General features: G+C 42.4%; 1 protein-coding gene across 5 annotated transcripts in view; it reads left to right on the top strand.

The window, feature by feature from the left end:
* SLC12A3 (solute carrier family 12 member 3) overlaps positions 1–14,687 on the top strand; it is a 757,364-nt gene that overhangs the window by 106,235 nt on the left and 636,442 nt on the right. For all 5 annotated transcript variants that reach the window (XM_033941365.1, XM_033941364.1, XM_033941363.1 and 2 more), the window contains 2 exons: positions 1,085–1,219; positions 4,464–4,539. In XM_033941365.1, coding sequence (XP_033797256.1) covers positions 1,085–1,219; positions 4,464–4,539 — 211 coding nt within the window. The remainder of the gene's footprint in view (positions 1–1,084; positions 1,220–4,463; positions 4,540–14,687) is intronic.

Raw genomic sequence — 14,687 nt, 5'->3', positions numbered from 1 at the left:
TCCTTTGCTTTGGCTGGCCAACTTAGGCCCGTGCGCGTCGTCGGCCTGGAGAAGCCGGTCGGGGTCTAGAGGAGGCAGTCAGGGCGGGGATCCCGTGCGTGATTCCATGGTTGGCTGCGTGGGAGTTTAGAGGCATGAGAGCAGCGAGCATACGGCTTCAGGGTGTGGAGGTTCTGGTCTCTGATTCGGCAGTAGTCGGGTCCTGTTTACTGTGAAGATGAGGAGCTGAAGAGTAGGTAGGCCCGCGCTTTACAGATTCTCTGCCGGCCACTGTCACAGCTAGCGCATGCACACTCCTGCCGACCACTGACATACGGATCATGGAACATGCAGGTAGGAGTGCGCATGTGCACTTAGCATTTTATTATAGTAGATAAAACTTATTGAACTTAAAAAAAAGTGAAGCCTTTCAGGGAGTGCATCTAATGCAGCTTAGTAAGATAGTCCCTTAATTTTTCTAGGTATCACTCTCCTTTTTAAAAATCTTGACATTTCTGACAGACTGACATAACCTTTGGCTAAGGTTTATTATCTTCTATAGTCTTCCCATAAGTGGAAGTTAGATAGTGATGAATGCAATACAAGATAGTTTAATTTTTTTTGGTAGAGTGAATGTGACTGCCCTTCTGGAAGAAACTTAACAGAAGGAGAATCTGATCAATATTTGGCAGTCTGACTCCTACACATATGGACCATTGGTATCAGTTTTGAAAAAGCAGGTTCTGGAGCAGAAATGTGTTGGGGGTAGCTTCTGCCCTGGACTGGCTGAGGAGAGTCAGGATTCCTGTGGGAATGAAGAAAGAAGAGGGTTGGCCCTCAAATTAATTGGATTAAAGAGTGAAATTAATCCTCTGTCCTAACTTTTCAGAAATGTAAAATGGATAACATTACAGCTTGGGTAAATCCTAGCATATATTTCAAGTCAGAGCCATATGAGATATTACTTATGAAAATAATAATTGCATCAATGTTAACTTGTGTAAATAATTTAATAGACTGGAAATAAAAGCACAAATCTTAGATCATTAGCCGAATGCTGTACTTTATTTAGACTGAATCTATATCTGCTGTTATTCTTCAACAGAACAATGACCAACTCCATCCCCCAGTATATGAGACCAGCACAGACTTCTCCATCAAAGAGGAAGGAGAAGATGGTACCACTGATGAGAAACACAAAGGAGAGCCTGTCAGATTTGGATGGATAAAGGGTGTGATGGTAGGTTTTATTTAATTTTATTGTCCTAGCACAAGGCTGAACCACAAAGAAAGTAAAGAAAAGATTACTTGATGGCTGGACTGCAGGAGAAACTGTACTATCATTTAGGGGGATATTATCAACATGAGCTACTATTAAAACATATTTTATCACAAAGCATGCCATTTTAGCATAGGGTCTCATAAAATGGGACCCTTTGCTGACATAATAAAATAACCCATTTTAATGGTAGCCCATAATATTAACTACTTCCCTCTTAATTGCCACAGCAAAACTAAACAAACAGAAAATACCTTTCATTTTGAAAAAGCAAAATTAGCTTGGATTATTTCCATGTTTTGGAGCAATTCTAAAGAAAATGTAAACTTTTTGGTCTGAAAATCAGATTGGCAATAGAATGTTGCTTTCAATTCTCAAGGGACATATTTTTAGGGTTACCATATTTATGAAGTGAAAAAAGAGGACACATGACCCTGTCCAACCCCACCCTATCCCATTCCTGGTCCTGCCCCACTCCATTCCCAGTCCCACCCCACCCCACTGGGATAACTTTACAGCAGGCCAGCCTGAGATTAGAACACAGCCCAGGTTTCTTCACTCCTAAACATATTTTGGCCCTTGACCAACTCAAGGTAAGACCAAGATCAACAGAACAAAGCACAAGTTCAGTCTCAAGCAGTCTTTGGGCCAAACACAAAAAAACTATAACTTTGCAATGCTGAAGATCTTCCCTCCTTTCCAGGAATTAAGGAGCAGAAGGTTGGTAAATTCACCAAATCAGCCCCTTGTCAAAGCAAAGAGCAAAAATAGACCCTCAAAACCCACCACATAGATGTCAGGCAAATCCTGCCCCCCAACCTTCAGGGTTTTCACAGCTCCAGGAAGGACATCATTAGCTCTGCCTAACTGCAGCCAAGCCCCTGCTTGCAGCAGCAGACATCTTGGATCAAAAAAAAAAAACTTTCACAAAACATTTCTGCAGGCAATTAGTTCTTCCATCAGTAAGACAGCAAAACAAATCAATTAAAAAAAAACCCAACAACTTTTGCAAAGTAAGCACACAGTCAAATCAGCTTACTTCCATTGCCTCTGGAAGAGCAAGTTCTGGCAGAGCATTCCAGTCCATGGCCTCTGGTTCCTGGTTCCTCTGGAATTCCTCCTCTGCCTCTGAGCTTTTCATTTCTATGTCTGTTGGTGCTTGAGATAGTGGAGGCTCCTCCAACATGGGAGCTTCCCTGGGCTGCCTCTTCCTCTGGGACAACCATCTCTCTAAGTGCTGCAGAGCTGTGGTGCCACGCCCAGCCCTGTGCGGGGGAAGGGCTTTCTGCAGCTCAAGGTGCCTTCCAACCTGTTTGGTCAGCAATTTCAAGCTTTTAGCATGCGCTGAATTGCCGCACACGCTAAACCCGCGCTACGCAGCTAGAACTAACACCAGTTCAATGCTGGCGTTAGCATCTAGCGTGCATTAAAACCACTATCGCAGCTTAGTAAAAGGAGCCCTAAGAATTTAATTTATGAAAGAGTAATTAATGATATTTAAGTTAAGAAAAAATGAATAAATAAACTAATTTACGGCTGATGAAGGTCCACATAATTCTTCACGCTGCAAATTTGTATTAGCGGTGGAATGGTGGGGCTGAGGCCGAAGGATATATAAGGATATATATAATCCGGAATACTATGAAAATTTGTGATATTCATAGGACCAGTCATTTTGGGAGTACTAGTACCTTTAATTTTTCCCTTACGTTTCATTATTATGTAGTAAAAAGAAACAACACCTTGACGATGAAACAAGGTGATCCCGGCTCCTCCAGCTTCTCCTGGGCTCCTAAGGAGCTTCCAAGGGGCCAGGCATGCCCTGCAGCTATGCACCCTGTGGCCATGTGCTACAAATTCATGCTGCTTTTATGGACAATATTCCGGTGGTGGCTGGTGATGTCAGACACTGCCACCTGCCTCATCCAAGTGTCTAGCACCTCACTCCAATGGAGGATCCAGCAACGCTAGAACAGTTGCTCCCAGAGCATATTAAGTTGTAACAAAACACAGTATGAATATGGCATATGTGATGTCTAGTCTGGGGAAGTTCTCTGATTTGGCTACAGTGAGGGTATTGGGATGGAGTGGAACATACCCTTTGCCCCATATATTGATAACATCTCTTCAGGCCAAAAACAGTGAAGAGGTGAGTACAGAAGACAATGTACTTTTCTCCTGCAATATTGCCATACTGCCTCCAGATTTCCCTGTAACTTTCCTTAGCTTCCTATGTCAACAGCTCCTTCTGGTGTCTCATGCAGACACCTGTATAAGTTTTGCAAGAAGGATTCTTCCCATAGGGGTGAAGGATGCTAGTTATTTTGCTACAAAAATTGCTTCTGCTATTGGTGAAGGCTTAGTAGGCCTTACACTATCAATCGCTTTGATTTGACCATGCATCAAAATACTTTAATGCACCTCAGTATTTTTCTCATGTTCATCCACCACAACTATATTTCTTTCCATTGACAAGTTGATTTTGGTGCTCATGAGCTAACTTCCACAAGATCCAGCACTGTGCAAGAGATATACTAAAAAAAAGTTAGGCAGACCAAATAGTGTTGAATTGCCTGCTTCTTAGCACAATCACAAGTTGTTGCATCTTAACCCATGGCATGTAACATAAGGTGTTCTTCATTGTCTGTTCCTCCTCTACTCCTGCAGGAGGCTGCTTAGTCACTTCAATACCCATGCTAATCCTAGTGACAAAATCTCCAATCATCTCCTCACAAGAAGACAGAAGTGCGATGCAAATTACTTTTGCTTGCATCTCTACAACTTTAGATGTTTCTTTGCTGTGCATAATTGTACACATATATTCAATAGGCAACTTTCAAAATCACCTTTTTCTTTGATAAAAACTTGCCTTTGAAAATTGCCCCTATAATATTTGATGTAACTTCAGATTATGAATTATTATAATTTTGAAATACTTCATAATTTTATTATTATAATTTTGAAAGCACTTAAGTCCCCTTTTACAAAGCTGTGCACCTGAGTGCCACATGGCAAATGCTCTGATGCCCATTCAGTTTCTATGAGTGTCAGTGCATTTACCACGCTGCTCGTGCTACCAGCTTTTCTAAAAGAGGGGGTTAGTTTCTGACATATGCATCAGAATTCCTGTTATATTTTACTGCCTGTATAACCTGTCCTATATTCTGTGTGACTATGTATGTTTATCCTTATTTTTCCCCTGTAGATCCGATGCATGCTTAACATTTGGGGTGTAATTCTGTATTTGAGGTTACCATGGATTACTGCACAGGCAGGAATAGGTAAGTGTCTCATTTTAATATATTCTTCACAATTTAAATGAAGGAGTTGATATTCAAAGTGATTCTCCTGCCTGGTTAAATCATGCTCAGTAGCCCAGGAACCGACATTCATTGACACTTAATCAGACAGTACCACTGAATATCAGCTTTTGTCAAAAAATCACCATTATGCACCTTAACCACTAGGCAGATTAAGTAGTTGCTAGGGTGACAGCCCTGATCAAAGCAAAACAATAGGGCCTGACAGCCACACTTGCTCAAAGAATTATCAGTACAGGAGAAATTGCCCCGGATGCAGACCATAAGGGGTTGCTCCTAAGGTTTGCGTTAGGGGGGGCAAACAGGCAGCTGCCCTGAGCCCCACAGCTCCAGGGTGCCTCCGTGGTCTAGGAACCTCTTCTTAGCTACTACTTTTGAGAACTAAAGCGGTCTTCTTTTCCTCTTACTTTTATCACAAAAAGGATTGTTGCTTTTACAATTACTCCTTTCAGTTTTGTCCACTGCATTTCCACTCCTTCCAGACATTCCCATCCAGACAACAATTCCTTGATGTAATCCTCCATCCGAACAAAGTTAGCTTTTTTTTTTTTTTTAAAGTCTAGAACCTTTGCTTTTGAATGAGTCCTCTCTATATCCATCTTAATATTAAACCATACCATGCAATAATCACTGGATGTCAGTGACACATCAAAATTGTGGAGGATAGTGGCACGCTGACATTTGCATGCAGGATAAATGTGTGCCACCGTTTCCACTGCTTTGAGACTTTCCCTTTTGCGCTCTTAAGGGGTGTGTGGGGAGGGGAACCCTCCACTACACTTAGAAGTCCTCATGCTCCTGTTGAAAGGAGTGTATGGTGTGGGTATGTGGGGGAGGACGGGAGGATGCTGTAGGATTCTGGCAGTTTGTTCCAGGTACACGGTGCAGCAAGATAAGGGACAGAGTCTAGAGTTGGCAGAGGAAGAGAAGGGCATAGATAGAAGGGATTAATAGCTGAGCAGAATTTGCGGGGGAGGGGGGGAGATAAGTGAACAGAGATAGTGAGGGGCAACCAAGTGAATACATTTGTAGGTTAGTAAAAAGAGTTTGAATGAACAGACATTTTGGCTCAATTGAATTCAGTCAGTCTTTTCTTTAAATAATTTTTTCTTCTTTTTTTTCTCTCCTGTGTAATTAACGGTCCCCTTCTTTTTTTTCTCTCCTGTGTAATTAACGGCCCCCTTCTATTAAAACTGATGTCTAAGAAGGATTATAATTTTCTGTTCTCTTTTTTTCAAATTTTGAGAAAAGTGTGTAATTGATTTACTGAAATTCATTTTGTTTCCTACCATGTTGCTGTATCAAGAATAATACTTATAAAATAAATTTAAATTTATAAATAAAAAACAAACCAACCCAAACACAGGGACACGTAATCTCTTCCTCTGGGTCAGAAATAGAAGACATTTCAATTTGGGCATTTCCTTGAAACTTGTTCTCAAAGCACCAAACCTACATGGATAACAGACCAGTTGCGTACCTGGGGGGGGGGGGGCGGGATGGGGGGGTGGTCCACCCCGGGTGCACGCCCCAAGGGGGTGCCCAGGAAAGAGCTGAACGGGGATGACGGGGAACCCGCGGGGTTAAATATAACTCAAGCCGTGAGGCTCGTCTTCTGTTCCTACCTGCCCTGCCACCGGAAGTCTTCTCTGATGTCAGCGCTGATGTCGGAGGGCAGGCTTTGCTTAAGCCCTCCCTCCGACGTCAGCGCTGACATCGGGGAAGACTTCCGGTCGGCTATGTGTGCGCAGCAGGGCAAGTAGGAGCAGAAGACGAGCCTCGCGGCTCGAGTTGTATTTGGCTGAGAAAGTTGCTAAGATGAAGGCTAGGAGGCAAACGCGGAACACAAAAGGGGGAGGGAGTGCATTTTTGGACACAATGCATGAACTTGGGAGAGAGGAAGGGAAGGAAAGAGATGCTGAGGTGGGGGAGGGAATGTGTTTTTGGACACAGAAGGCATGGACTTGGGAGAGAGGAAAGAAGGGAGGGAAAGAGATGGTTGTGTACACAGGAATGGAAGAAAGGAAAATTTTTGGTCATAGGGAAGGAGTGAGGTACAGACAGTGGCATACCAAGTTGGGGGGGTTTACGCCCCAAGGGGGTGTACAGCTGGCCACCCTCCAGTGTTCTCCCTAGGCCGGCAAACTGCGGCTCTTTAGCCACTTGAGTGCCACCGCAGCAATCGGGGCAGACCGGCGCCGAGTTCTCCCTGCTTTTCCCTAAGGGGCCGAACAACTCTCGCCGCCCGCATCAATTCTGATGTCGGAGAGGACGTTCTGGGCCAGCCAATCACTGCCTGGCTGGCCCAGAACGTCCTCTCAGACATTAGAATTGATGTCGGTCGGCGAAAGTTGGTCGGCACCGCAGGGAAGAGAAGCAGTGCAAACTCGGCGCTGGCCTGTTCCCGATGGCGGCAGTGGCAGCCTATTCCCCAGCAGCAGTGGCAGCATTTTCCCAATGGTGGTGGCATGGAGGAGGGGAGGGCAGGGAGAAAGAAAGAAAGGGGGAGACAGGGAGCCAGAAAGAAAGAAAGGGGGCAGGGCGAAACAAAGAAAAATGGGGCACGGAGAGAGAGAGAGAGAAAGACAGACAGAACGAAAGAGGGCATGGAGAGAGAAAGAAAGAAGGGGGCAGGGTGAAACAAAGAAAAAGTTTGGGGAGAGAATGAGGTCTGGAGGAGAGGAAGCATACAGGAGGCTGAAAGAAGGGAAGAAATATTGGATGCACAGTCAGAAGAATAAAGTGCAACCAGAGACTGATGAAATTACCAAAGGTAGGAAAAATGATTTTATTTTCAATTTAGTAATCAAAATGTGTCCGTTTTGAGAATTTATATATGCTGTCTATATTTTGCACTATGGCTCTCTTTTACTAAACCGCAATAGCGTTTTTTAGCACAGGGAGCCTATGAGCGTCGAGAGCAGTGTGGGGCATTCAGTGCAGCTCCCTGCGCTAAAAACCGCTATCGCGGTTTAGTAAAAAGGGAGGGGGAATATTTGTCTATTTTTGTATAGTTGTTACTGAGGTGACATTGCATAAAGTCATCTGCCTTGACCTCTTTGAAAACCCGAGGAATATAAATGATAATTAACATTTTCTCTGCGTACAGCGTGCATTGTGTTTTTAAAATTTTATTGTTGGTAGATCATTTTGACTTGGCCACAAAGGTAAGGGGGAGGGAGGGAGGGGAGCTGCTGAAAGACATCTAATAATCCTTGCAGGCTTGACTGTGTAGGGAATTATTTTTGTAAAATCATGTTTTGTTATGTGACTGGCATTATTTAGACTTTAATTTCTATGAATGAATAGAGTGAAAATGATATAAAATTACTTGCTTGTTTTTATGTGCGTGCACTGAGGGAAAGTGGAGAGAGAGTGGGCTGAGGACGCTGAAGGGAAATGGGGAAGAGAGAGTGGGGAGAAGACGCTGATTTATAAATTGACAATTGTATAGAATATTGTTTCTTTTTATACTTTAATATAAACAATTCAAGGCTTGTGTGGATGGAATCAGGTGGTTTGCGGGGATGGGGACCGAGCTTACAGGTATTTTTTTATTTCTCATTATTTGTTTTATTTTTATTTGTTAATTTGTAAAGTGGTGATTGTTATGTATCAGTTTTTTCAAATTTACATCTACTGTCTTTATATTTTGCATTGTATTAGAGGACATGTGTTACTGTTTTTGTGGTGTTGCATTGTATCCAGGGTCTGGTTTCTTGGCGGTTCAGTTTAACTTTTGTCTACATATTTCTATTTTAAGTTTATGATTATTCCATATTGGGCGAGGGTGTATCTCTGTTCTGTGTGTATGAAAAGAACATAGTTTTCAGTTGGCATTGACTACAGGATCAATTGACTGTGCGGAATCTGGCTTGTTTAATTTTACAATGTATGTGTTGGTGTTCTAGTGCTCAATGTGGTGTTTAAGATGCTGCCTTTTCCTAGGTACACTCTTGTTGTGCGATATGTGGATTGTTACTAAAAATCATATTTTTCATATAGATGGGGGGGGTCAAAAAATTATGGGCCCCCGGGTGACACATACCCTAGGTACGCCACAGCCTACTATCCAAGTTTCCAAGTTTATTAAAATTTTTGATAAAACGCCAATCATGCATTCTAAGGGGCTCATAATCGAAAGAGAAAAATGTCCAAAAACCAGCCTAAGTCAGCACTTGGACGATCATAAACGAAAGACTTCCAAGTGCCAATAATCAAACCGGGTTTTGGACGTATTTCTAAACAACCTAGGCCTTCATAGTGCCATTGAACAACCATAGCTAAACGGGGTGATTCAGGAGGAGTGTTGAGGGTGGGATTTGGGTGGGACATGGGCAAGATTAGACTTAGTCGTACTGCATGTATAACCAAAAGTTATACAGCACAGGACTGATGTAACTTGGACGTTGTGACTTAAAACATGGTCTAAGTCACAAAAACCCACCTAAAGTGACCAAATAAGCACTGCAAACACATAATACAGACCCCCACACACTACCCCAGTGATCACCGACCCCCCCCTACAAATATTAATCATAACTTGAAAATTGTGCCTCCAGAACATCATCACCTGGCAGCCTGGCATAGGAAAGCCTAGTCGTGCTACACAGAGGCGTCTTAAACCGTCTTGGGGGGGGGGGGGGTTAGGGACCCATAGGGAGATGGACCCATGCCCATAAGCCCCTTAATCACTGCATTGATATTGAAACATGTGCACTCCCTTATACACCCCCAAAACCCTTTTTTTACTAGCATATAAGTGACTCCTGCAGTCATAAGGGCTATTGGGGTGGTAGATAAGTGGATCTAGGGGATTCTGGAGGTGGTTTGGGGGACCTCACCATGACCTATAAGGGAGATGTAGTGAGATGAAGACATGGCACCCTTTTTGTGAAGTTCACAGCAGTGCCCTGTAAGGTACCCCACTATTTAGGTGCCATGTCTGGATATTCAGTCCATCACTTTGCAGCCCCCTCCCACGTCCAACAGGGCTTGTTCTAGGTGTTTTTGACTTGGATGAAAAGTTGGACGAAAATGTGGTATAAATATGGACGATTTAACGGCTTGGATGATTAGATCGGCAGGACGTATAGTTAGACGATTTTCAAAATGAAAAAAAATTTGGACGTATTTTTTGAAAATGTGTCCTAAGCTATTTTTTACTTTGGACGACTTGCGACTTGGACGAAAACGGACTTAGATGTTCCTTTTGATTATGCCCCTCCACTTGTTTAACAGTTAAAAAATTAAAATGGGGGACAATTAACAGATTTATTAATGACACGACAGTATTTACATGGAACGAATGGGATAGTAGGGATAAATATAATTTTTAAAGATAAGAGAACAACTAAGGTTAAAAACAAGGAGGGATCATGTGAGAGTTAAATATAAATAAACAGCATTTGGCATGGAAGGACCCTAAGAACATTTAACATTCATAAGCGTCTTTAAAGAAGAAGCTTTTAAGACCGCCTTTAAATTTATCAAGATTTTTCTCAAACCTTAAATGTGGTGGTAATGAATTCCATATTGTAGGGAATGAGGCAAATGTGGCGAATGAGGTTGCCCTGTGTGTACTGACATAAGAACATAAGAAGTTGCCTCCGCTGAGTCAGACCAGAGGTCCATCCTGCCCAGCGGTCCGCTCCCGCGGCGGCCCATCAGGCCTAATTGCCTGAACAGTGTCCCTAACTAATTTTGTAACTGCCTCTAATCCTATCCCTATTACCTACCTCTACTGATGATTTTTAAGGATGGGACATAAAGAAGGTGCTGAGATGCAGATTGTAAAGTTCTTGGAGGATCATGAGGAATGAGGAGCTTATGAATAAAAGAAGGTTCCTTGGAGTCCATAGTTTTAAAATATTGCACTCCTAGTTCCAGAGTTCTACGTAATCATATTCTCCCTTTGGGGGACTCCCCTGAAACACCAGTTTGCGTCTCCTTGCAGTTTAGGCAATAAAATTCTGGAATTAGAGATGGAAATGAGGAACGCCAACCTAGATGTGGTGGCAATATCTGAAACCTGGTTCTCGGATTCCCATGGATGGGATATGGCTATACCAGGATATAATTTGCTCCGTCGAGACAGAGAAGGCAAAACCAGAGGAGGGGTAGCACTATATATCAAGGAGGACATCAAAGTTACCAGTATCACAGGTTTCAAGTATACCGGGGAATCCCTCTAGGTGAACCTTGCCAGGGGAAATGACAAATGCTTGTATCTTGGTGTTGTATACAGACCTCCAAGACAACAGGACGACATAGACAAAGAATTAATCAAAGACATTGAGACCATCACTCTGTGTGGAGACACTGTACTGTTGGGGAACTTTAATATGGCTGATGCAAACTGGAACAAACTTTCTGCTATGACCAGCAGCAGCAGAAGGCTACTAAACTCCATACGGGGAGCATGACTCAAACAGATGGTATTGGAGCCCACCAGGGATCAGGCGATTCTGGACCTGATACTCACCAATGGAGATAGTGTCACAAAGGTTTCGGTAGGTGATGCGTTGGCCTCCAGCGACCACAACATGGTGTGGTTTTACCTCAGGAAGGGATTCACTAGGTCAAACACATCAACAAAGGTCCTTAACTTTAAGGGCACTAACTTTAAGAGCATGGGAGATTTTGTCTATGAGGTGCTGCAAAACCACAGGACACAACAGATAGTGTGGAGGTACTGTGGTCAGCTCTGAAATCTACCCTATAGGAAGCAACCAACCTCTCTATAAAAACTGTGAGTAAACAACGGAGAAATAACAAACCCCAGTGGTTCTCCACAGAGATCTTGGAACTCGTAAAACAGAAAAAAAGAGCATTTGTATCCTACAAACAATTGCAACAACTGGAAGCTAAAGAAGCCTATCTGGTGAAATCTAGAACTGTTAAAACAGCAGCCAGAGATGCCAAACTCCGGATGGAAGAAAATTTAGCTAAGAATATTAAAAAGGGGGATAAATCCTTTTTCAGGTATGTTAGTGACAGAAAAAGGAACACAGACGGGATAGTGAGCCTAAGGAAACCCGACAGTAACTATGTCGAATCGGACTCCGATAAAGCTGAACTACTAAATGAATACTTTTGCTCAGTCTTTACCTGTGAGACACTGGGATCTGGTCCACAGCTGCTGTAATACACTTGAGTAAATGGTGGTAAAGTTTCCTCAGAAACTTGCAATATTTCAATCAGATATCTCCTAAGCATTTCCTTAGGAGTGACCGTGGTTAATCTAGGAAAATTAATAAGTCTCAAGTTATTATTCCGGGAATTATTTTCAGGTGTCTCCAATTTCTTCCTAAGATTAATATTATCTTTAATTAGGGACTCTTGCGTTTGTTTGACTGTAAGCATATCTTGATCAAGCTTTTGAATTGAAGCCTTTGAGACAGTCAAATCCGCTGTTAAATCTTTCAGCTCTCTAGTATGTTGAATCAATTTCCCCTCTATAGATTGGAAATTGGGACTAATAGTTTTAGTGAAATTTGCTATCAGATCCCATAATAAATCTAAAGTCACTTGTGCTGGTTTCTCCCATATTGGAAACCTTTGCTGGGTGTAGAAATGCTCACCGTCCTGAGAAGAAAGGCTGTCCTGGTCTGATTCAGGCTGGAATCCACCTCCATCTGCTTGTACTACCTCGATTTCTTCTGCAGCTGCTCCCTGATCAGAGAGCACTGCTTCCACAGTCTCCAATGCTGGTCTTGCTGCCTCAGGGGAGAGTACCTCCCCCTTCTCCGGGGTTTCCTCTACCCCTGGAGAACTGGTAGACTGAGGTTGCGGAGGTGGGGCTCTTATGTTGGGGCATAGGGTGGTTTCAAGCCCTGGAGAGACAACCCCAGCCTCGCTCTATCCGGGTGCTCCCATTGGGCTGCTCTCCGACATGGATAACGCTGCACCCTGCATCCGCCACAACAGATCATCAAGTCTGCCGAGGGAGGGCATATCGTAGCGCTGCGAGGCACCAGCTGCACTCCTACCCCTTCTGTTCGGCATTCCAATGAGGAAAATCAGGCCGCGAAGTCATCAAATCTTATAGGAAATGTAAGATGTCTGGAGTGGTCTGGAGCGTCGCTCTCAGAATGTCTGTGCTGCGGCCATCTTGGATTATAAATCAGATTTATAAAAATATTTTTTAAAATTTTTTCCCAATTTAGCATATCACCAATCCATGAAGATATACAGAAATCTAAAACTAGCAACAATCCTAAATACAGTTAACAAAGAGAGAAAAACTAGAAAAGGATATTATTAAATTGGCCACAAGTGAAGAAATGGGTCCAAGAAATACACAATAAACAAAGGAAGTATTTTAAACCTTAGAGATATCCAGATCAAAAATCAATCAATTTTAATGCACTTTTGTAACAGACAGCTAAGGGGGTCCTTTTACTAAGGCACACTGGCTGATTTAGCGTGCTCTAAATGCTAATGCGTCCATTATATTCTATGGGCGCATTAGCATTTAGTGTGCGCTAAATCGGCTAGCGCACCTTAATAAAACAGGGGGTAAGTTTGGTCTTCCAAGCAGCACACCTTAAAATATCTCATTTTTTATCAGATATGTTGACTTTTTATGAGCTTACTGTAACTTTGTGTTTTTCGCAACCTTTGCTATTTAAATATTCCCTCTTGGGTTTATCTGCAGCAGGCATTTGCCTTTTGGTACCAGACTGAGGAATTCTATGCCATTCTATGCCAAGTAATAGCTTATTGGGTATATTCCATCTGTATATCTGGCTATCTATCAATCTGTACGCAAAGTCACAAAGACACTAAAACAGACAGACAGAAACACAGTCCCTGGCACTCTAATACACACTTTAAGTTTATACAATCAAGATACCAGTTTTATAAAACTATTTCATTGAATTTTTGTTTTTCTTATTTCTAGTGTTTTTTATTTTGTGTATTTTGTATACATTAGTAATTTTACAAGATATGTTTAATACATGTTTATGTTTTTACTTGTTTGAACTTTAAATGTCCATACTCCTGATACAGGCTTAACACTGAAAAATAGTCTGTGCTGAATCTACTCCAAATAAAATTACTTCTTTTTCCTGAGCAATTGGATTTTTTCTTCATCTGTCTGTTTCTGTAGTTGATTATGTTGTGTTTGGATCCTTCTCTGCTTTATAAGTTATTTTATAAAGTCACATACAGAAGAGGTCTATGCTGCCTGTATAAATTAGCCCCCAAATAGGTGCCAACTTGACTTTCCAGTCTAGGTGACCTATGAGTTGGCATTGACTTCTTCTTCTTTTGTAAATCTTTATTCATTTTTATATGTACATTTGCACATTGAGAATATCACTTAATATTCAGCAATAATACCAATCATAAAATCTCCCTCCCTTCCCACCCCTTCATAGTAAGTAATAAGTAATTGGCATTGACTTCTTGAGGAGCTGAACAGATGTGTTAACAGTGATGAAGGGCCAGCAGGAAGATATCAGTAAAAGAGTGAGAAGTTAATCACTATCAGTAGATGTGGAGCTAACATCAAGAATGATGCTGGAAAGTTGCACAGGGCACCCAGAAAACTTATTATGACTGACCTAGATGGGAAGAAAGGGTGGAGTACTTGCAAAAGGCAAAGAATAAGATCCCAAATGAGCTGGAAGCCTGAAAGAGTAGGGAAAAACAGATGAGCCCACCTCCCCCCCTCCAAATATATAATTTAGAATAAGCAGACCAACAACATTCAATGTCTGTGTATATATGTGTTAGGAATTATCTTAAATAATAAAATGCTAGCCGCGCATGCGCACTTGCCTCGCGTGTTCCCTGATCCCTTTTCTGTCAGGATGTGGCAAGACAAGTGCGCATGCGCGCTTATTACGTCACTGACGGAGAGCAGCGAATGCAGGAAGCGGAGGACCAGGTAAACAAAAAAAAAACAACAACAACCGAGCGAGCCAGGCCGCTGAGAAAGCGCGGGAGACCTGGCCCGGGCTGCGGACGGGTAAGGACCTGGGGCAGTGAGCCTTCCCTGCGACTGAAATGTATTTATTTATTTTTTTGCTTTAGGGGAGATGCATCGCTGTTTCTGTGATGTTGCATTGTAAGCATAGTCCAGCTTCTTGGTGCTTCAG

The sequence above is a fragment of the Geotrypetes seraphini genome, chromosome 4, assembly GCF_902459505.1.
Source record: "Geotrypetes seraphini chromosome 4, aGeoSer1.1, whole genome shotgun sequence".
In the NCBI taxonomy this organism is placed as follows: domain Eukaryota; kingdom Metazoa; phylum Chordata; class Amphibia; order Gymnophiona; family Dermophiidae; genus Geotrypetes; species Geotrypetes seraphini.
The sequence above is the reverse complement of the archived record's forward strand: the minus strand, read 5'-3'. Positions and strand labels throughout refer to the sequence as shown.